Raw genomic sequence first — 21,640 nt, forward strand, 5'->3', positions numbered from 1 at the left:
TAGACCGCTCACTGCCTGTACCTCTCTCTGTTTCGCGCTGTACATAGTGTGGTGCATCACCAGGACCTGACAGCTGTAGACCGCTCACTGCCTGTACCTCTCTCTGTTTTGCGATGTACATAGTGTGGTGCATGACCAGGACCTGACAGCTGTAGCCTCTCACTGCCTGTACCTCTCTCTGTTCCGCACTGTACATAGTGTGGTGCATGACCAGGACCTGACAGCTGTAGACCGCTCACTGCCTGTACCTCTCTCTGTGTCGCGCTGTACATAGTGTGGTGTATCACCAGGACCTGACAGCTGTAGACCGCTCACTGCCTGTACCTCTCTCTGTTCCGCACTGTACATAGTGTGGTGCATCACCAGGACCTGACAGCTGTAGCCTCTCACTGCCTGTACCTCTCTCTGTTCCGCACTGTACATAGTGTGGTGCATGACCAGGACCTGACAGCTGTAGCCGCTCACTGCCTGTACCTCTCTCTGTTTTGGGCTGTACATAGTGTGGTGTATCACCAGGACCTGACAGCTGTAGCCGCTCACTGCCTGTACCTCTCTCTGTTTCGCGCTGTACATAGTGTGGTGCATCACCAGGACCTGACAGCTGTAGACCGCTCACTGCCTGTACCTCTCTCTGTTTCGCACTGTACATAGTGTGGTGCATCACCAGGACCTGACAGCTGTAGACCGCTCACTGCCTGTACCTCTCTCTGTTTCGCGCTGTACATAGTGTGGTGCATCACCAGGACCTGACAGCTGTAGACCGCTCACTGCCTGTACCTCTCTCTGTTCCGCACTGTACATAGTGTGGTGTATCACCAGGACCTGACAGCTGTAGACCGCTCACTGCCTGTACCTCTCTCTGTTCCGCACTGTACATAGTGTGGTGTATCACCAGGATCTGACAGCTGTAGACCGCTCACTGCCTGTACCTCTCTCTGTTTCGCACTGTACATAGTGTGGTGTATCACCAGGACCTGACAGCTGTAGACCTCTCACTGCCTGTACCTCTCTCTGTTTCGCACTGTACATAGTGTGGTGCATCACCAGGACCTGACAGCTGTAGACCGCTCACTGCCTGTACCTCTCTCTGTTTCGCACTGTACATAGTGTGGTGCATCACCAGGACCTGACAGCTGTAGACCGCTCACTGCCTCTACCTCTCTCTGTTCCGCACTGTACATAGTGTGGTGCATCACCAGGACCTGACAGCTGTAGCCGCTCACTGCCTGTACCTCTCTCTGTTTCGCACTGTACATAGTGTGGTGCATCACCAGGACCTGACAGCTGTAGCCGCTCACTGCCTGTACCTCTCTCTGTTTCGCACTGTACATAGTGTGGTGCATCACAAGAACCTGACAGCTGTAGCCGCTCACTGCCTGTACCGCTCTCTGTTTCGCACTGTACATAGTGTGGTGCATCACCAGGACCTGACAGCTGTAGACCGCTCACTGCCTGTACCTCTCTCTGTTTCGCGCTGTACATAGTGTGGTGCATCACCAGGACCTAACAGCTGTAGCCTCTCACTGCCTGTACCTCTCTCTGTTTCGCACTGTACATAGTGTGGTGCATCACAAGAACCTGACAGCTGTAGCCGCTCACTGCCTGTACCGCTCTCTGTTTCGCACTGTACATAGTGTGGTGCATCACCAGGACCTGACAGCTGTAGCCGCTCACTGCCTGTACCTCTCTCTGTTTTGCGATGTACATAGTGTGGTGCATGACCAGGACCAGACAGCTGTAGCCTCTCACTGCCTGTACCTCTCTCTGTTTCGCGCTGTACATAGTGTGGTGCATCACCAGGACCTGACAGCTGTAGACCGCTCACTGCCTGTACCTCTCTCTGTTTCGCACTGTACATAGTGTGGTGCATCACCAGGACCTGACAGCTGTAGACCGCTCACTGCCTGTACCTCTCTCTGTTTCGCGCTGTACATAGTGTGGTGCATCACCAGGACCTGACAGCTGTAGACCGCTCACTGCCTGTACCTCTCTCTGTTCCGCACTGTACATAGTGTGGTGCATCACCAGGACCTGACAGCTGTAGACCGCTCACTGCCTGTACCTCTCTCTGTTTCGCACTGTACATAGTGTGGTGCATCACCAGGACCTGACAGCTGTAGCCGCTCACTGCCTGTACCTCTCTCTGTTTCGCGCTGTACATAGTGTGGTGTATCACCAGGACCTGACAGCTGTAGACCTCTCACTGCCTGTACCTCTCTCTGTTCCGCACTGTACATAGTGTGGTGCATCACCAGGACCTGACAGCTGTAGACCGCTCACTGCCTGTACCTCTCTCTGTTTCGCACTGTACATAGTGTGGTGCATCACCAGGACCTGACAGCTGTAGCCTCTCACTGCCTGTACCTCTCTCTGTTTCGCACTGTACATAGTGTGGTGCATCACCAGGACCTGACAGCTGTAGCCGCTCACTGCCTGTACCTCTCTCTGTTTTGCGATGTACATAGTGTGGTGCATGACCAGGACCTGACAGCTGTAGACCGCTCACTGCCTGTACCTCTCTCTGTTTCGCGCTGTACATAGTGTGGTGCATCACCAGGACCTGACAGCTGTAGACCGCTCACTGCCTGTACCTCTCTCTGTTTCGCACTGTACATAGTGTGGTGCATCACCAGGACCTGACAGCTGTAGCCTCTCACTGCCTGTACCTCTCTCTGTTTCGCACTGTACATAGTGTGGTGCATCACCAGGACCTGACAGCTGTAGCCGCTCACTGCCTGTACCTCTCTCTGTTTTGCGATGTACATAGTGTGGTGCATGACCAGGACCTGACAGCTGTAGACCGCTCACTGCCTGTACCTCTCTCTGTTCCGCACTGTACATAGTGTGGTGCATCACCAGGACCTGACAGCTGTAGACCGCTCACTGCCTGTACCTCTCTCTGTTTCGCACTGTACATAGTGTGGTGCATCACCAGGACCTGACAGCTGTAGACCGCTCACTGCCTGTACCTCTCTCTGTTTCGCACTGTACATAGTGTGGTGCATCACCAGGACCTGACAGCTGTAGACCGCTCACTGCCTGTACCTCTCTCTGTTCCGCACTGTACATAGTGTGGTGCATCACAAGGACCTGACAGCTGTAGCCTCTCACTGCCTGTACCTCTCTCTGTTCCGCACTGTACATAGTGTGGTGCATCACCAGGACCTGGCAGCTGTAGCCGCTCACTGCCTGTACCTCTCTCTGTTCCGCACTGTACATAGTGTGGTGCATGACCAGGACCTGACAGCTGTAGAGCGCTCACTGCCTGTACCTCTCTCTGTTCCGCACTGTACATAGTGTGGTGCATGACCAGGACCTGACAGCTGTAGCCTCTCACTGCCTGTACCTCTCTCTGTTCCGCACTGTACATAGTGTGGTGCATGACCAGGACCTGACAGCTGTAGACCGCTCACTGCCTGTACCTCTCTCTGTGTCGCGCTGTACATAGTGTGGTGTATCACCAGGACCTGACAGCTGTAGACCGCTCACTGCCTGTACCTCTCTCTGTTCCGCACTGTACATAGTGTGGTGCATCACCAGGACCTGACAGCTGTAGACCGCTCACTGCCTGTACCTCTCTCTGTTTCGCACTGTACATAGTGTGGTGCATCACCAGGACCTGACAGCTGTAGACCGCTCACTGCCTGTACCTCTCTCTGTTTCGCGCTGTACATAGTGTGGTGCATCACCAGGACCTGACAGCTGTAGACCGCTCACTGCCTCTACCTCTCTCTGTTCCGCACTGTACATAGTGTGGTGCATCACCAGGACCTGACAGCTGTAGACCGCTCACTGCCTGTACCTCTCTCTGTTCCGCACTGTACATAGTGTGGTGTATCACCAGGACCTGACAGCTGTAGACCGCTCACTGCCTGTACCTCTCTCTGTTTCGCACTGTACATAGTGTGGTGTATCACCAGGACATGACAGCTGTAGACCGCTCACTGCCTGTACCTCTCTCTGTTTCGCACTGTACATAGTGTGGTGTATCACCAGGACCTGACAGCTGTAGACCGCTCACTGCCTGTACCTCTCTCTGTTTCGCACTGTACATAGTGTGGTGCATCACCAGGACCTGACAGCTGTAGACCGCTCACTGCCTGTACCTCTCTCTGTTTCGCGCTGTACATAGTGTGGTGCATCACAAGGACCTGACAGCTGTAGACCGCTCACTGCCTGTACCTCTCTCTGTTTCGCGCTGTACATAGTGTGGTGCATCACCAGGACCTGACAGCTGTAGACCGCTCACTGCCTGTACCTCTCTCTGTTTCGCACTGTACATAGTGTGGTGCATGACCAGGACCTGACAGCTGTAGCCGCTCACTGCCTGTACCTCTCTCTGTTTCGCACTGTACATAGTGTGGTGCATGACTAGGACCTTACAGCTGTAGACCGCTCACTGCCTGTACCTCTCTCTGTTTCGCACTGTACATAGTGTGGTGCATCACAAGAACCTGACAGCTGTAGACCGCTCACTGCCTGTACCTCTCTCTGTTTCGCGCTGTACATAGTGTGGTGCATGACCAGGACCTGACAGCTGTAGACCGCTCACTGCCTCTACCTCTCTCTGTTCCGCACTGTACATAGTGTGGTGCATCACCAGGACCTGACAGCTGTAGACCGCTCACTGCCTGTACCTCTCTCTGTTTTTGGTGGATAATGCCATGTGAATGGATTTTTTAACTGTTGGAATAAAACTGATGTTTTAGGCAGATGTGCACTGCCACATTTTCTCCATCACCAATTGCTGTAACTGCATCTTGGTGAGTTGCACTCTGACTTTAGAGGCTGAGTCCAGTGCATTTGTTCTTCTGCATGGTATAATTTTTTTGTTGATAAATGATCATTCCCCAGTTTACCTGACTCTTATTTGGTACACCTGCAGCACAAAGGAAGTTTCAGGGCATGCTGGTTTGTCTTTTTTTGCTTCTTTACTTTCCTCCCCCCCCCCCCCACACACACACCTCTGTTTCTCTCTGATTGGCCAATATTTCTCATGCTGAGACAATACACTTTCTATGGCAGAGCTGGGTGGGAGTGCCTGAAGTCTGGTAGGAAGGCCGGCAATGCATACACAGTCAGGCCGAGGAAATGACATAAGGAGATAAATGACATAATTAAATAATAATATAACGGAGGAAATAACATCAGGATTGGCTTCAAGTTAGACAAAGTTAAAAAGAAGAATCCTAAGGCTGTAGAAAAATCACTAAAATTGTGACGTGGACAGTGCAATACAGATGTTATGTAAATACAGCAACTATTGATCTACTTCTATGTGTTTTTTTTTTTTTTTTCTGAGAATGTGGCCGACAGCTCCTATTTTACACAGAATGGATAATCACCGGTTAAGGAATGCCATAGGAATTGAAGGTTCATTAGGGAAGCCGAGGTGACAGTGATATGGAGTCTGTACACAATGCTAGTTGTCTGGCAGCCCTGCTGAACTTCTGGCGTAAGAACAGGGCCCGAGTTAGGACACCTATGTTTACCTGGGTAGCTCTGCGCAGTGTAGGGGACTACGCATGTTACAGGGCCAGAGTTAGGACAGCTATGTTTACCTGGGTAGCTCTGCGCAGTGTAGGGGACTACGCATGTTACAGGGCCAGAGTTAGGACAGCTATGTTTACCTGGGTAGCTCTGCGCAGTGTAGGGGACTACGCATGTTACAGGGCCAGAGTTAGGACAGCTATGTTTACCTGGGTAGCTCTGCGCAGTGTAGGGGACTACGCATGTTACAGGGCCAGAGTTAGGACACCTATGTTTACCTGGGTAGCTCTGCGCAGTGTAGGGGACTACGCATGTTACAGGGCCAGAGTTAGGACACCTATGTTTACCTGGGTAGCTCTGCGCAGTGTAGGGGACTACGCATGTTACAGGGCCAGAGTTAGGACACCTATGTTTACCTGGGTAGCTCTGCGCAGTGTAGGGGACTACGCATGTTACAGGGCCAGAGTTAGGACACCTATGTTTACCTGGGTAGCTCTGCGCAGTGTAGGGGACTACGCATGTTACAGGGCCAGAGTTAGGACACCTATGTTTACCTGGGTAGCTCTGCGCAGTGTAGGGGACTACGCATGTTACAGGGCCAGAGTTAGGACAGCTATGTTTACCTGGGTAGCTCTGGGCAGTGTAGGGGACTACGCATGTTACAGGGCCAGAGTTAGGACACCTATGTTTACCTGGGTAGCTCTGGGCAGTGTAGGGGACTACGCATGTTACAGGGCCAGAGTTAGGACACCTATGTTTACCTGGGTAGCTCTGCGCAGTGTAGGGGACTACGCATATTACAGGGCCAGAGTTAGGACACCTATGTTTACCTGGGTACTTCTGCGCAGTGTAGGGGACTACGCATGTTACAGGGCCAGAGTTAGGACAGCTATGTTTACCTGGGTAGCTCTGGGCAGTGTAGGGGACTACGCATGTTACAGGGCCAGAGTTAGGACACCTATGTTTATCTGAGTACTTCTGCGCAGTGTAGGGGACTACGCATGTTACAGGGCCAGAGTTAGGACAGCTATGTTTACCTGGGTACTTCTGCGCAGTGTAGGGGACTACGCATGTTACAGGGCCAGAGTTAGGACACCTATGTTTACCTGGGTACTTCTGCGCAGTGTAGGGGACTACGCATGTTACAGGGCCCGAGTTAGGACACCTATGTTTACCTGGGTAGCTCTGCGCAGTGTAGGGGACTACGCATGTTACAGGGCCAGAGTTAGGACAGCTATGTTTACCTGGGTAGCTCTGCGCAGTGTAGGGGACTACGCATGTTACAGGGCCAGAGTTAGGACAGCTATGTTTACCTGGGTAGCTCTGCGCAGTGTAGGGGACTACGCATGTTACAGGGCCAGAGTTAGGACACCTATGTTTACCTGGGTAGCTCTGCGCAGTGTAGGGGACTACGCATGTTACAGGGCCAGAGTTAGGACACCTATGTTTACCTGGGTAGCTCTGCGCAGTGTAGGGGACTACGCATGTTACAGGGCCAGAGTTAGGACACCTATGTTTACCTGGGTAGCTCTGGGCAGTGTAGGGGACTACGCATGTTACAGGGCCAGAGTTAGGACACCTATGTTTACCTGGGTAGCTCTGGGCAGTGTAGGGGACTACGCATGTTACAGGGCCAGAGTTAGGACAGCTATGTTTACCTGAGTACTTCTGCGCAGTGTAGGGGACTATGCATGTTACAGGGCCAGAGTTAGGACAGCTATGTTTACCTGGGTACTTCTGCGCAGTGTAGGGGACTACGCATGTTACAGGGCCAGAGTTAGGACACCTATGTTTACCTGGGTACTTCTCCGCAGTGTAGGGGACTACGCATGTTACAGGGCCCGAGTTAGGACACCTATGTTTACCTGGGTAGCTCTGCGCAGTGTAGGGGACTACGCATGTTACAGGGCCAGAGTTAGGACACCTATGTTTACCTGGGTAGCTCTGCGCAGTGTAGGGGACTACGCATGTTACAGGGCCAGAGTTAGGACACCTATGTTTACCTGGGTACTTCTGCGCAATGTAGGGGACTACGCATGTTACAGGGCCAGAGTTAGGACAGCTATGTTTACCTGGGTACTTCTGCGCAGTGTAGGGGACTACGCATGTTACAGGGCCAGAGTTAGGACAGCTATGTTTACCTGGGTACTTCTGCGCAGTGTAGGGGACTACGCATGTTACAGGGCCAGAGTTAGGACACCTATGTTTATCTGAGTACGTCTGCGCAGTGTAGGGGACTACGCATGTTACAGGGCCAGAGTTAGGACACCTATGTTTACCTGGGTACTTCTGCGCAGTGTAGGGGACTACGCATGTTACAGGGCCAGAGTTAGGACAGCTATGTTTACCTGGGTAGCTCTGCGCACTGTAGGGGACTACGCATGTTACAGGGCCAGAGTTAGGACAGCTATGTTTACCTGGGTACTTCTGCGCAGTGTAGGGGACTACGCATGTTACAGGGCCAGAGTTAGGACAGCTATGTTTACCTGGGTACTTATGCGCAGTGTAGGGGACTACGCATGTTACAGGGCCAGAGTTAGGACAGCTATGTTTACCTGGGTAGCTCTGCGCACTGTAGGGGACTACGCATGTTACAGGGCCAGAGTTAGGACAGCTATGTTTACCTGGGTACTTCTGCGCAGTGTAGGGGACTACGCATGTTACAGGGCCAGAGTTAGGACAGCTATGTTTACCTGGGTACTTCTGCGCAGTGTAGGGGACTACGCATGTTACAGGGCCAGAGTTAGGACAGCTATGTTTACCTGGGTACTTCTGCGCAGTGTAGGGGACTACGCATGTTACAGGGCCAGAGTTAGGACACCTATGTTTACCTGGGTACTTCTGCGCAGTGTAGGGGACTACGCATGTTACAGGGCCCGAGTTAGGACACCTATGTTTACCTGGGTAGCTCTGCGCAGTGTAGGGGACTACGCATGTTACAGGGCCAGAGTTAGGACACCTATGTTTACCTGGGTAGCTCTGCACAGTGTAGGGCACTACGCATGTTACAGGGCCAGAGTTAGGACACCTATGTTTACCTGGGTAGCTCTGCGCAGTGTAGGGGACTACGCATGTTACAGGGCCAGAGTTAGGACACCTATGTTTACCTGGGTAGGTCTGCGCAGTGTAGGGGACTACGCATGTTACAGGGCCAGAGTTAGGACACCTATGTTTACCTGGGTAGCTCTGCGCAGTGTAGGGGACTACGCATGTTACAGGGCCCGAGTTAGGACAGCTATGTTTACCTGGGTACTTCTGCGCGGTGTAGGGGACTACGCATGTTACAGGGCCAGAGTTAGGACACCTATGTTTACCTGGGTAGCTCTGCGCAGTGTAGGGGACTACGCATGTTACAGGGCCAGAGTTAGGACACCTATGTTTACCTGGGTAGCTCTGCGCAGTGTAGGGGACTACGCATGTTACAGGGCCAGAGTTAGGACACCTATGTTTACCTGGGTAGCTCTGCGCAGTGTAGGGGACTACGCATGTTACAGGGCCAGAGTTAGGACACCTATGTTTACCTGGGTAGCTCTGCGCAGTGTAGGGGACTACGCATGTTACAGGGCCAGAGTTAGGACAGCTATGTTTACCTGGGTACTTCTGCGCAGTGTAGGGGACTACGCATGTTACAGGGCCAGAGTTAGGACAGCTATGTTTACCTGGGTACTTCTGCGCGGTGTAGGGGACTACGCATGTTACAGGGCCAGAGTTAGGACACCTATGTTTACCTGGGTAGCTCTGCGCAGTGTAGGGGACTACGCATGTTACAGGGCCAGAGTTAGGACACCTATGTTTACCTGGGTAGCTCTGCGCAGTGTAGGGGACTACGCATGTTACAGGGCCAGAGTTAGGACACCTATGTTTACCTGGGTAGCTCTGCGCAGTGTAGGGGACTACGCATGTTACAGGGCCAGAGTTAGGACACCTATGTTTACCTGGGTACTTCTGCGCAGTGTAGGGGACTACGCATGTTACAGGGCCCGAGTTAGGACACCTATGTTTACCTGGGTACTTCTGCGCAGTGTAGGGGACTACGCATGTTACAGGGCCAGAGTTAGGACACCTATGTTTACCTGGGTACTTCTGCGCAGTGTAGGGGACTACGCATGTTACAGGGCCAGAGTTAGGACACCTATGTTTACCTGGGTAGCTCTGCGCAGTGTAGGGGACTACGCATGTTACAGGGCCCGAGTTAGGACACCTATGTTTACCTGGGTACTTCTGCGCAGTGTAGGGGACTACGCATGTTACAGGGCCAGAGTTAGGACACCTATGTTTACCTGAGTACTTCTGCGCAGTGTAGGGGACTACGCATGTTACAGGGCCAGAGTTAGGACACCTATGTTTACCTGGGTAGCTCTGCGCAGTGTAGGGGACTACGCATGTTACAGGGCCCGAGTTAGGACACCTATGTTTACCTGGGTACTTCTGCGCAGTGTAGGGGACTACGCATGTTACAGGGCCAGAGTTAGGACAGCTATGTTTACCTGGGTACTTCTGCGCAGTGTAGGGGACTACGCATGTTACAGGGCCAGAGTTAGGACACCTATGTTTACCTGGGTAGCTCTGCGCAGTGTAGGGGACTACGCATGTTACAGGGCCAGAGTTAGGACACCTATGTTTACCTGGGTAGCTCTGGGCAGTGTAGGGGACTACGCATGTTACAGGGCCAGAGTTAGGACACCTATGTTTACCTGGGTAGCTCTGCGCAGTGTAGGGGACTACGCATGTTACAGGGCCCGAGTTAGGACAGCTATGTTTACCTGGGTACTTCTGCGCAGTGTAGGGGACTACGCATGTTACAGGGCCCGAGTTAGGACACCTATGTTTACCTGGGTAGCTCTGCGCAGTGTAGGGGACTACGCATGTTACAGGGCCAGAGTTAGGACAGCTATGTTTACCTGGGTACTTCTGCGCAGTGTAGGGGACTACGCATGTTACAGGGCCAGAGTTAGGACAGCTATGTTTACCTGGGTACTTCTGCGCAGTGTAGGGGACTACGCATGTTACAGGGCCCGAGTTAGGACACCTATGTTTACCTGGGTAGCTCTGCGCAGTGTAGGGGACTACGCATGTTACAGGGCCAGAGTTAGGACACCTATGTTTACCTGGGTAGCTCTGCGCACTGTAGGGGACTACGCATGTTACAGGGCCAGAGTTAGGACACCTATGTTTACCTGGGTACTTCTGCGCAGTGTAGGGGACTACGCATGTTACAGGGCCAGAGTTAGGACACCTATGTTTACCTGGGTAGCTCTGCGCAGTGTAGGGGACTACGCATGGGAACGCATTCCTCTGTGAACTAAGACCCCGGCTTGTAACTTAGCTGTAGGGATAGCAGTGGTGCCTGGATGAGTGAATCTGGGAATGCATTTGTTTGAACATTTGCATGCGAGTGTGCGAAGGGTTAATTGTTTTTGGGATTAAAGAAGAAGGCTGCTGGGTACGTTTAACCCCTCCCTCACACACCCACTCAGCTGCACTAATTAGAGGATGAAATCTGAAATAAACTCATCCCTGTCTGGATATGCAAGTGGAAGGATTTCAGAATAAAAGGTCAGAAGCAGAAAACTATGTGGAACAAGGCTAAGCGGTCCCATAAATGTGAATGGCTGTGATCTCCTGACCTTACAGAGGCAACACTTGTACAGATGTCAGACGGACGTACCAGCTGGCCAGCGAGCAGAGGCATGTACTCGATGATGGCCAGGCGCACTCGCCATTTGGCGTCCTCAGCCAGCTCCACGATGGCAGGCAGCAGTGACTGGGAGAGCTGCCGGATGCCAATCACTTCATTCACACAGTCCAGGTTGGAGATGATGTTGAGCCGCACTTCTGGGCACTGAGTGGAGAGATTAGGATGATCAGTGAACAGCTGAGACATCAATTATTAAACAGCAAGCTTTATGGTATGGACAGTAGGGTTAGGGTTAAAATTGATTTTAATTGTTTTTTTTTTCACAAAGTGTCATTTTCCGCTAACTTGTGACAAAAAATAAAATCTTCTATGAACTCACCATACTCCTAACGGAATACCTTTGGGTCTCTTCTTTCTAGAATGGGGTCATTTGTGGGGTTCCTATACTGCCCTGGCATTTTAGGGGCCCTAAACCGTGAGGCATAGTCTTGAAACCAAATGTCGCAAAATGACCTGTGAAATCCTAAAGGTACTCATTGGACTTTGGGCCCCTTAGCGTACTTAGGGTGTAAAAAAGTGCCACACATGTGGTACCGCCGTACTCAGGAGAAGTAGTATAATGTGTTTTGGGGTGTATTTTTACACATACCCATGCTGGGTGGGAGAACTATCTCTGTAAATGACAATTGTTTGATTTTTTTTTACACACAATTGTCCATTTACAGAGATATTTCTCCCACCCAGCATGGGTATGTGTAAAAATACACCCCAAAACACATTATACTACTTCTCCTGAGTACGGCAATACCACATGTGACACTTTTTTGCAGCCTAGGTGCGCTAAGGGGCCCAACGTCCTATTCGCAGGTCATTTTGAGGCATTTGTTTTCTAGACTACTCCTCACGGTTTAGGGCCCCTAAAATGCCAGGGCAGTATAGGAACCCCACAAGTGACCCCATTTTAGAAAGAAGACACCCCAAGGTATTCCGTTAGGTGTATGGCGAGTTCATAGAAGATTTTATTTTTTGTCACAAGTTAGTGAAAAATGACACTTTGTGAAAAAAAACCAATAAAAATCAATTTCCGCTAACTTTTGACAAAAAATAAAATCTTCTATGAACTCGTTATACACCTATCAGAATGCATTGGGGTGTCTTTTTTCTAAAATGGAGTCACACACTTCCGGTTCCGGCGCCCCATGTGAGAGGAAGCAAGAGCGGGAGCTCCGGTCCACACAGCCTTCACACATCCCTGGGCTCTCCCCAATGTCCGGACTGCATCCCCGAGGTATCAGACAGGGTTGCGCAGGTACCCAGGAGCCGAACGGACGCTCCTACAGCGGGCCGCATTCTTCCGCGCCAGACACGCGCTGTTTTCCGCACGCCGCATAAATTTAGTCCCCGGCTTCTGCTGGCGGCTAGGCCCAATAGACGCAACGCGCGTCAGAACTCCGCACTACACGGCAGAACTTACCTACACCCTCTGCAGCCTCCAGACGGACGTCTAGGGGCAGGAATACGGACTTCTGTGCTGGAAGGGCCCCCCTCTCCACATCTCATCCGGACTGCGCTCCTTGCCAGAAATACGTACAGCGCAGCGAAAATCACCTCCCCGCACTGCAATCTTCCTGAGGGTATATAGGCACATGACAACCTGCTGAGAGGGTGAGACCACATACGGGGAAGGAGGCCGAGGTACAAACAATTGGACTGACTGCCTGAAGCAATACACAGTTAGACGGATCGGTCGTGATCCGACAATAACCTCTTCCACTCAAACAAAGGCCTACAGATTGGTGAGAGAATTTTACTTTATGCTTTCATTTTTCCCCACTTTCCTTCTGTGATTGCTTTAACATTAAACCATAGGAATGGACACATTTTTGGCCAAATCCCAACGCACCAAAAAGTCACCACTCCGCCCTAGAATACGATCTAACTTTAAGTCTAAAAGCAACCCAGCTTCAGAAATGGAATCGGCCAGCGAAAATGACACTCCAGCAGGTCGCCAAGGGAAGCCCCCTTCTATTAACTATAAAAAACTAGCGGCTGAAGTGGCGTCATACTTGCAGCATGATCTTTCTGCTATTATAACAAAAGCGATTGCAGACCAAATGGCTCCTATAATGACGCAGCTCAAAGATCACAGTGAACGGCTTCAAGAAAGTGAAAAACGCATAAGTCAGCTCGAAGATACAGTGGTGTTAGTACAGAAGCAAAACGACCTCTGTGATAAAAAACAAATCATTTTTGCAGACCGTATAGACGATCTGGAAAACAGATCTCGCCGGAACAATCTTAAGTTTGTGGGTATACCCGAATCATTCAAACCTGATACGCTGATGGAACTGTGTATGGACATCATCCCTGACAAACTAGGAATTACAGGCCCGCTGAAAGTTGAACGCGCACATCGCTTAGGTCCTTTAAAGCCTGAATTCAAAAGACCAAGGGTGGTAATAGCCCGATATCTGGACTATAATGACAGGAACAAGATCTTACAAGCCTTTAGATCACAGAAATCTTTGGACATCGAGGGGAATAAGGTACTGGTTTTCGCGGACTTCTCGGCTGAAGTGTCGAAAGCTCGTAAGGAATTCTCTCCTACATGTCAAATGCTAATACACAAGAAAGTGCGTTTCGCATTAGTCTACCCGGCAGTACTTAAAATCTATCATCCTGACTCTACCATTAAGACATTTACTGATGCATCTGATGCACATACTTATGCTACAAGCCTACAAGAAAACCACTTGCTAGCATATTCTCCAAAGGTGAGAAGAAGTATTGCATCCAGCTTTGACGCTACAGGGGAGGGCCCGCCCTCTAAATCCCCATGCATCAAAGACGATCAAGCACATACCAACGACTCTGGCGATGACACGCTTCCATGTGCAACACCTTGAAGGCAGGAAAGTATGACAGTAGGGAACTAGGGGATGCAGCTGGAAATGAGGGGAGCTAATATTGAATATACCGCTACAAGGGTTGATAGTCCACATGCTCATAATGACAAAACTTTTTAAATTCTTTTTGCTTTATAATGTGACCTCCCTCTCTCGGTAGACATATATCCGTTACACGGTGTGGAGGTAAATGTTATTTTTGCTTTCCTAAGAAAGCATTCGCTCATTACTAATTCCTAAAAAGGCCGGAGCAGAATAAGTGTGGGTAATGAGATGACGAGAGACACTGACTTGTATAAAAAGCGGGATGTGGGTCCTGGATGCGCCCCTGGTGTGTTTTGCACGCATGGGGTCCAGCCATGGCCTCGCAACGTAATGTGTCTTGTCGTTCTGTTGCTTCTACTTTACATGGGGAAAAAAGGAAGTCCTACGAGAATGAATAACATGATGTTTTTGTACATAGTTTTACTGTTTTGTTTGAATACTGATCCACTATCCATCACATCAGACTCATTGAGATCCACACGAAACTTATCCTATGGGAGCGAGCTGTACTCTGCTGGGATACAACTCCCCCACAACACTCTATTATTAATCTTATGTAAAATCCGGTCGATATGGTTACCTCCCTGAGATAAATGTAATATCTTGGAATGTAAAGGGCCTCAGGACTGGTGAAAAGAGAATAAAGATCCTGAGACACCTGCATAGATTGAAGGCTGATGTGGCTTTGCTACAGGAAACCCACCTGAGGCCAGACGAATACAGGCTAATGCAAAAGCTATGGGTGGGTACTGTAGTGGGGGCTCCCGCGAAAGGTAGAAAATCTGGGACTTTAATTTTGCTCAATAAAGCATTACAATGCAAAATTCTTCATCAGAAAATAGACGAGTCAGAGGGGAGATGGATACAGTTAGATATGGAAATAAGAGGAACACAGATGACTATCTTTAATTTATATGGCCCCAACACGGCTAATGAACATTTCCTATCAGAAATTACTTCTCTTTTATCCGCCGTATCCCCATCAAATATATGTGTAATGGGGGGGGAATGGAACGCTGCTCTCAACCCGACTGAGGATAGAAAACAAGTAGCAAAACCTTTATCTAATATAAATACTAATGAAAATGACAAAAGAATGGCCACATTTGTAGATTCCCTTAATTTACTAGATGCGTGGAGATTTTTAAACCCTCTTCACAGGGATTTCTCCTTTTACTCGCCAGTGCATAGGTCCCTATCACGCATAGACATGTTTTTGGTGACACCATTTACAATGCGCTCAATCTCAAAAACATCGATTGCAGAAATAACAATATCAGACCATGCCCCAATATCACTACAGATAAATTTGGCAGGTAAGAGTCCACTAACATTCAAACAATGGAGATTTCCTACTTATTTAATTAACGATGAGGATTTTTTAAATCAACTCCAAATGTGGTGGTTAGACTATGCCCGTAACAACAAACAGCATGTAAAAGACCCAATGTTATTTTGGGAAGCCGGCAAGTCAGTGATGCGAGGGGAGATTTTGGCATATGTCAGCAGAAGAAAGAAAAAGGCCTTTGACGAATATTCACAAGCCTCTGTCAAAGCTAGACATACGTATAATGAATATATCATATCCATGTCTGAGCCCTCGCGACAAAAATGGATAGATGCTAAACAAGCTCTAGACTTACTATATAATAGATACGCAATGTTTTGGAGGTCGCACAACGACTGGACCTTCTTTAAATTCGGTAATAAAGCGGGTAAACTCTTGGCAAATATAGCAAGAGGCAAGCATAAATTCCAGCATATTACGCACATCAGAAACAAAAAAGGTCAGATTTTCACGGACCCTGCTGACATTGCAAAAATATTCCACGAGTACTACCAAAAACTCTATGAAAGCCCCCCCAAACCTAATCCGGGAGCCAACGACTTCCTTGATAAACTACACCTACCTCGATTATCAGAAGATGATATAGATATGCTTAATGCCCCGATCACTGAGGTCGAGATAATGGCAACATTAAAGGATAGCCCTAGCGGTAAAGCGCCAGGACCTGACGGGTTCTCATTCGAATTTCTTAAAGGTTTAAGGAAAGATGTAGCTCCATATTTGGGTAAATTATATAACCATATCTTAAGAAAAGAACAACTCCCCGACACAGCTCCGGAAGCCTTTATTAAAATTCTTCCTAAAAAGAACAAAGATCTTTTAGACCCCGGGTCGTATCGCCCTATATCTTTGCTCAACTGCGATGTTAAACTGCTTTCCAAGATTTTAGCACAACGTCTCGCTATTCTCCTTCCTGAGCTGGTAAAGGACTCCCAAGTGGGGTTCGTCCAAGGAAGAGCGGCGGTCCTAAATATTCGAAGGGTCATGGCCGTGCTGGAAAATGCGCGTTTGGGAGGTCCTTCTCTGCGTTTGGGGGCTATTTTGTCCCTGGATGCAGAGAAGGCCTTCGACAATATCAGATGGGACTGGCTAGATAAGGTCATGATAAAAATGGGATTTGGCGGAACATTTTTAAGTTATATCCATTCAATATACGACTCCCCAACGGCTAAAATAATAGTGGAGGGAGTTGCTTCCTCAGCCGTACAACTTTGTAAGGGCACACGTCAGGGTTGCCCCCTCTCCCCTCTCCTATTCAATTTAGCAATAGAACCACTCGCAGAACTTATAAGAACAGGAGAGGTCTTCCAGGGAATAAAACTGGGAACTAAATTTATCCATTGTTCTCTATTTGCTGATGACATTTTGTTATACATAGGGAATCCCAAGAGAGATTTACAAGGAGTTTTTGAACTATTAGAACATTTTGGAACATTTTCGGGCCTCCATATAAATAAGACAAAGTCAGAAATCCTGTTTCTAGACCCTCATACACCCCAATCAATAGTGAGGTATCTAACGGAAAATGTGGGCATTCAGATAGCTAAATAATATATATACTATTTGGGAATAAAAGTACCCAGAGATGCAACAAAACTCTACTTTCTTAATTTCACCCCCATTATCACAAGGGTCGTGGCGGAACTGGAACAATGGAGGGGGTTACCCTTGTCTCTACTGGGTAGGTCACACCTTATCAAAATGGTTAGTTTTGGTAGACTTCTTTATCCGCTCCAGACCTTGCCAATACTTTTGAGACACAAAGATGTTCAGACCATGACACGAGCCTTCAAAGCTTTTCTGTGGAAGGGAAAAAGAGCAAGAATACCACTTAGAATTCTACAAAACCCAAGGGAGAATATTGGGGTTAATTTCCCGAATATTAGGGCGTATAATCTGGTGTCTATCTTGAGGCATGCCAGAGATTGGCTAGGTCACACAAGCTTCTTCACGAATACCACTCTTGAAAACGAACTATGTCTCCCATGGTCCCTAGCTGGAATCCTACATTCCAAAATAACTAAACTACCTGATAGGATAAGGAAAAATATCTTATTAAGAGACACGTGTTTAGCCTTTAGAGAATTCCGGAAATACATCTCTCTCCCAGGGCATATTTCTCCATTATTACCTCTGTGGTCCTCTCCAGACTTCCCAGGAGGCCAAGGCACAAGTATCTCTAGGATATGGGAGAAAAGAGGGATAATAAACTTAGCTGATGTATTAGGCCTAGATGCCCGTCTGTTAAGCTTTTCCTCACTACAGAAAAAATACAAACTTCCCAATAACTCAGTCATGGTATATCATCAGGTGAAACATTATATAGATGCATCTATAGGCCCAAAAACCTCTCTCCCTTCTCACAAGCAATTCTATAAGATTATTACTCCCTTACAAGAAAAAAAATCCATCTCTGACTTATACACAGTGCTGAGATTATTTAAACTCGGCACTGCTCCCTTTAAGCATCTCTCCTACTGGGCTAAAATGCTATGCACTACCACGGAAGTGATGGCCCCGTTGTTGGAGAAAGGATGGACAATAGTCTGTTCAATTATTACGGCGGAAACATGGAGGGAAATGCAAATGAAAATCATACATAAAGGATATTATGCATTTAACTTTAAACAAGCAACAGGAAGGACGGATTATCTGACCTCCTGCCCGAAATGTGCATACTCTTACCCAGACCTCTTTCACCTACTATGGTCCTGTCCTATTATACAACAGTTCTGGCTTGATGCTCGTGTCATGTGTCTGAACCTAACTAAAATACAAAGAGGGAATGATCCTTGGAATGCTCTTTTTCATGTTATAGACCCTGCTACAAGTGATAAAGACACGCCATTAAAGCCACTTGAGCATCTAGTTTTTCTGGCAGCTAAAAAGTGTATTTTAACGCAATGGGTTTATTCATCTCCTCCAACATCCAGAAACCTAGTTGATATAATGAGCAAACTAATGTACATTAACAAATTTGACGCTGAACAGTGTAAATCAAAAAACACAGCTAAATTCTTTAAAACCTGGACTCCATTTATCAAACATTATGTTGAAGGAACGGACCTGCTAACTTTTATGGAACCATTTAAATACACTAAATGGTATCTCACTAGCCATGTTGCGGGCACTCTAGGGTTTCTGGATGTTGGTATCTGAATCCCCTTCTATCCTCTCTTCTTACGCTGACATGCCCATAAAATAGAATACCTCAGGCCAAGCTTGAAACACCCACTTTGCTCGCAGGAAAAAGTCACAGATAAGTTGTGTGGACTTAATTGATAGACTTCAAAGGTCAAAATTGATGTGCAATGCTAAGATGTGATGGAAATAGAAACATCATCAGGATCGGTATGTTGTAGTTCTAGGAAAGGTTAAAGCCATTGCTGCGCTATATCTGATTAGGCACATTCCTTCCGGGGAGGAAAGGCTGATGTAGTACAGCACGGGGCCCAGTTTATTAGCCCCATAAGGGCTCTTAGGGTTGTTTCGAGCAAAGGTTATGATCGCACTGGAACCCCTACAATCTAGCAATGGCTATTCTGTTTATGCTGTATATAGAATATAGGGAAAAAAAATAAAAATAAGAAAAACTAAAGGAAGCTGAAATATGCAAGGAGAAAAGGAAAAAAGACTTGGACTGTCCGGAAGAAGAATCTCCTTTGGTCATAATGTTGTAAGTGTTGACATTATTAATGTTCTGATTTAATGCTGTTTTTGACATTGCTGAAATGTACAAATGATGTCTGTTACTAAGCTTTCTTTAAATAAAAATTATTTAAAAAAAAAAAAAAAAAAATGGAGTCACTTGTGGGGTTCCTATACCGCCCTGGTATTTTACGGGCCCAAAACCGTGAGTAGTCTGAAAAACCAAATGTCTCAAAATGACTGTTCAGGGGTATAAGCATCTGCAAATTTTGATGACAGGTGGTGTATGAGGGGGCGAATTTTGTGGAACCGGTCATAAGCAGGGTGGCCTTTTAGATGACAGGTTGTATTGGGCCTGATCTGATGGATAGGAGTGCTAGGGGGGTGACAGGAGGTGATTGATGGGTGTTTCAGGGGGTGGTTAGAGGGGAAAATAGATGCAATCAATGCACTGGGGAGGTGATCGGAAGGGGGTCTGAGGGGGATCTGAGGGTTTGGCCGAGTGATCAGGAGCCCACACGGGGCAAATTAGGGCCTGATCTGATGGGTAGGTGTGCTAGGGGGTGACAGGAGGTGATTGATGGGTGTCTCAAGGTGTGATTAGAGTAGAATAGAAGCAAGCAATGCACTGGCAAGGTAATCAGGGCTCGGGTCTGAGGGCGTTCTGAGGGTGTGGGCGGGTGATTGAGTGCCCTAGGGGCAGATAGGGGTCTAATCTGATGGATAGCAGTGACAGGGGGTGATTGATGGGTAATTAGTGGGTGTTTGGAGGAGAGAACAGATGTAAACAATGCACTTGGGAGGTGATCTGACGTCGGATCTGCGGGCGATCTATTGGTGTGGGTGGGTAATCAGATTGCCCGCAAGGAGCAGGTTAGGGGCTGATTGACGGGTGGCAGTGCCAGGGAGTGATTGATAAGTGGCAGTGCCAGGGGGTGATTGATGGGTGGCAGTGACAGGGGGTGATTGATGGGTGATTGACAGGTGATCAGTGGGTTATTACAGGGAAGAACAGATGTAACTAATGCACTGGCGAATTGATGAGGGGGGTCTGAGGGCAATCTGAGCGTGTAGGCGGGTAATTGGGTGCCCGCAAGGGGCAGATTAGGGTCTGATCTGATGGGTAACAGTGACACGTGGTGATAGGGGGTGATTGATGGGTAATTAGTGGGTGTTTAGGGTAGATAACAGATGTAAACACTGCACTTGGGAGGTGATCTGACGTCGGATCTGCGGGCGATCTATTGGGTTGGGTGGGTGATCAGATTGCCCGCAAGGGGCAAGTTAGGGGCTGATTGATGGGTGGCAGTGACAGGGGGTGATTGATGGGTGATTGACAGGTGATCAGGGGGATAGATGCATACAGTACACAGGGGGGGGGGGTGTCTGGGGAGAATCTGAGGGGTGGGGGGGTGATCAGGAGGGGGCAGGGGGGGGGGATAAAAAAAAATAGTGTTGACAGATAGTGACAGGGAGTGATTGATGGGTGATTAGGGGGTGATTAGGGGGGTGATTGGGTGGGCAGGGGGGGGGGTCTGAGGGGTGCTGTGGGCGATCTGGGGCAGGGGGGGTAAAATCAGTGTGCTTGGGTGCGACATAGGGTGGCTGCAGCCTGCCCTGGTGGTCCCTCGGACATGGGACCACCAGGGCAGGAGGCAGCCTGTATAATACACTTTGTAAACATTACAAAGTGTATTATACACTTTGTATGCGGCGATCCGGTGTTTAGTAACCTGCCGGCGCTTCCGAACGGCCGGCGGGTTACCGCGCGAGGTGGGCGGAGCCAGTTCCCGGCGGCCGATCGCGTCACGAATGACGCGATCGTGCCGCCCATGCCCCTACAAGGACCGCCGCCATTTGTCAATACGGCGGTCCTTGCGGGGTCCACTTCCCGGCCGCCAATTGTCTATACGGCGGTCAGGAAGTGGTTAAAGAGGATCTGTAACCTCAAAAAATCCCCTGGGGGGTACTCACCTCGGGTGGGGGAAGCCTCCGGATCCTAATGAGGCTTCCCACGCCGTCCTCTGTCCCACGGGGGTCTCGCTGCAGCCCTCCGTGCAGCCGTGACATAATATTTACCTTCCTGGCTCCTGCGCAGGCGCTCTGACTGCTGTCGGCTCCGAACTACACGGAAATACCCGATCGCCGTCGGGTCTGCTCTACTGCGCAGGTGCAAGTTTCCGGCGCCTGCGCAGTAGAGCGGACCCGACTGAGATCGGGTATTTCCGTGTAGTTCGGAGAGGAAAGCAGCCACAGCGCCCCCGCTGGAGCCAGTAAAGGACGGCGTGGGAAGCCTCATTAGGATCCGGAGGCTTCCCCCACCCGAGGTGAGTACCCTCCAGGGGATCTTTTTGTGGTTACAGAGTCTCTTTAAATAGGAAAAAAAAAGGAGGGAACACCCATAATCATCACTCAACACCTGCCAGGAGTGAGAGAGGGAAAGGAAACCAGCACTTCCTGGATTTGTAACCAGCTTGGAACACAAACCAGAAGTGATGTAATAGTCACAGGGTGCAGCAGCACCAATCACCAGAGAATAAGGCAGCAGGCAGTGTAGTGAGACAG

At 49.0% G+C, this 21,640-nt stretch overlaps 1 protein-coding gene across 1 annotated transcript in view; it reads right to left on the bottom strand.

The window, feature by feature from the left end:
- The window catches only part of LOC137522011 (serine/threonine-protein phosphatase 2A 65 kDa regulatory subunit A alpha isoform), a 348,262-nt gene that overhangs the window by 147,403 nt on the left and 179,219 nt on the right, over positions 1-21,640 (bottom strand). Inside the window, exon 10 of the mRNA XM_068242028.1 lies at positions 11,159-11,332. Within this exon, the coding sequence (XP_068098129.1) occupies positions 11,159-11,332 (174 nt within the window). The remainder of the gene's footprint in view (positions 1-11,158; positions 11,333-21,640) is intronic.

Source organism: Hyperolius riggenbachi, chromosome 6 (genome assembly GCF_040937935.1).
Source record: "Hyperolius riggenbachi isolate aHypRig1 chromosome 6, aHypRig1.pri, whole genome shotgun sequence".
Classification (NCBI taxonomy): Eukaryota; Metazoa; Chordata; class Amphibia; order Anura; family Hyperoliidae; genus Hyperolius; species Hyperolius riggenbachi.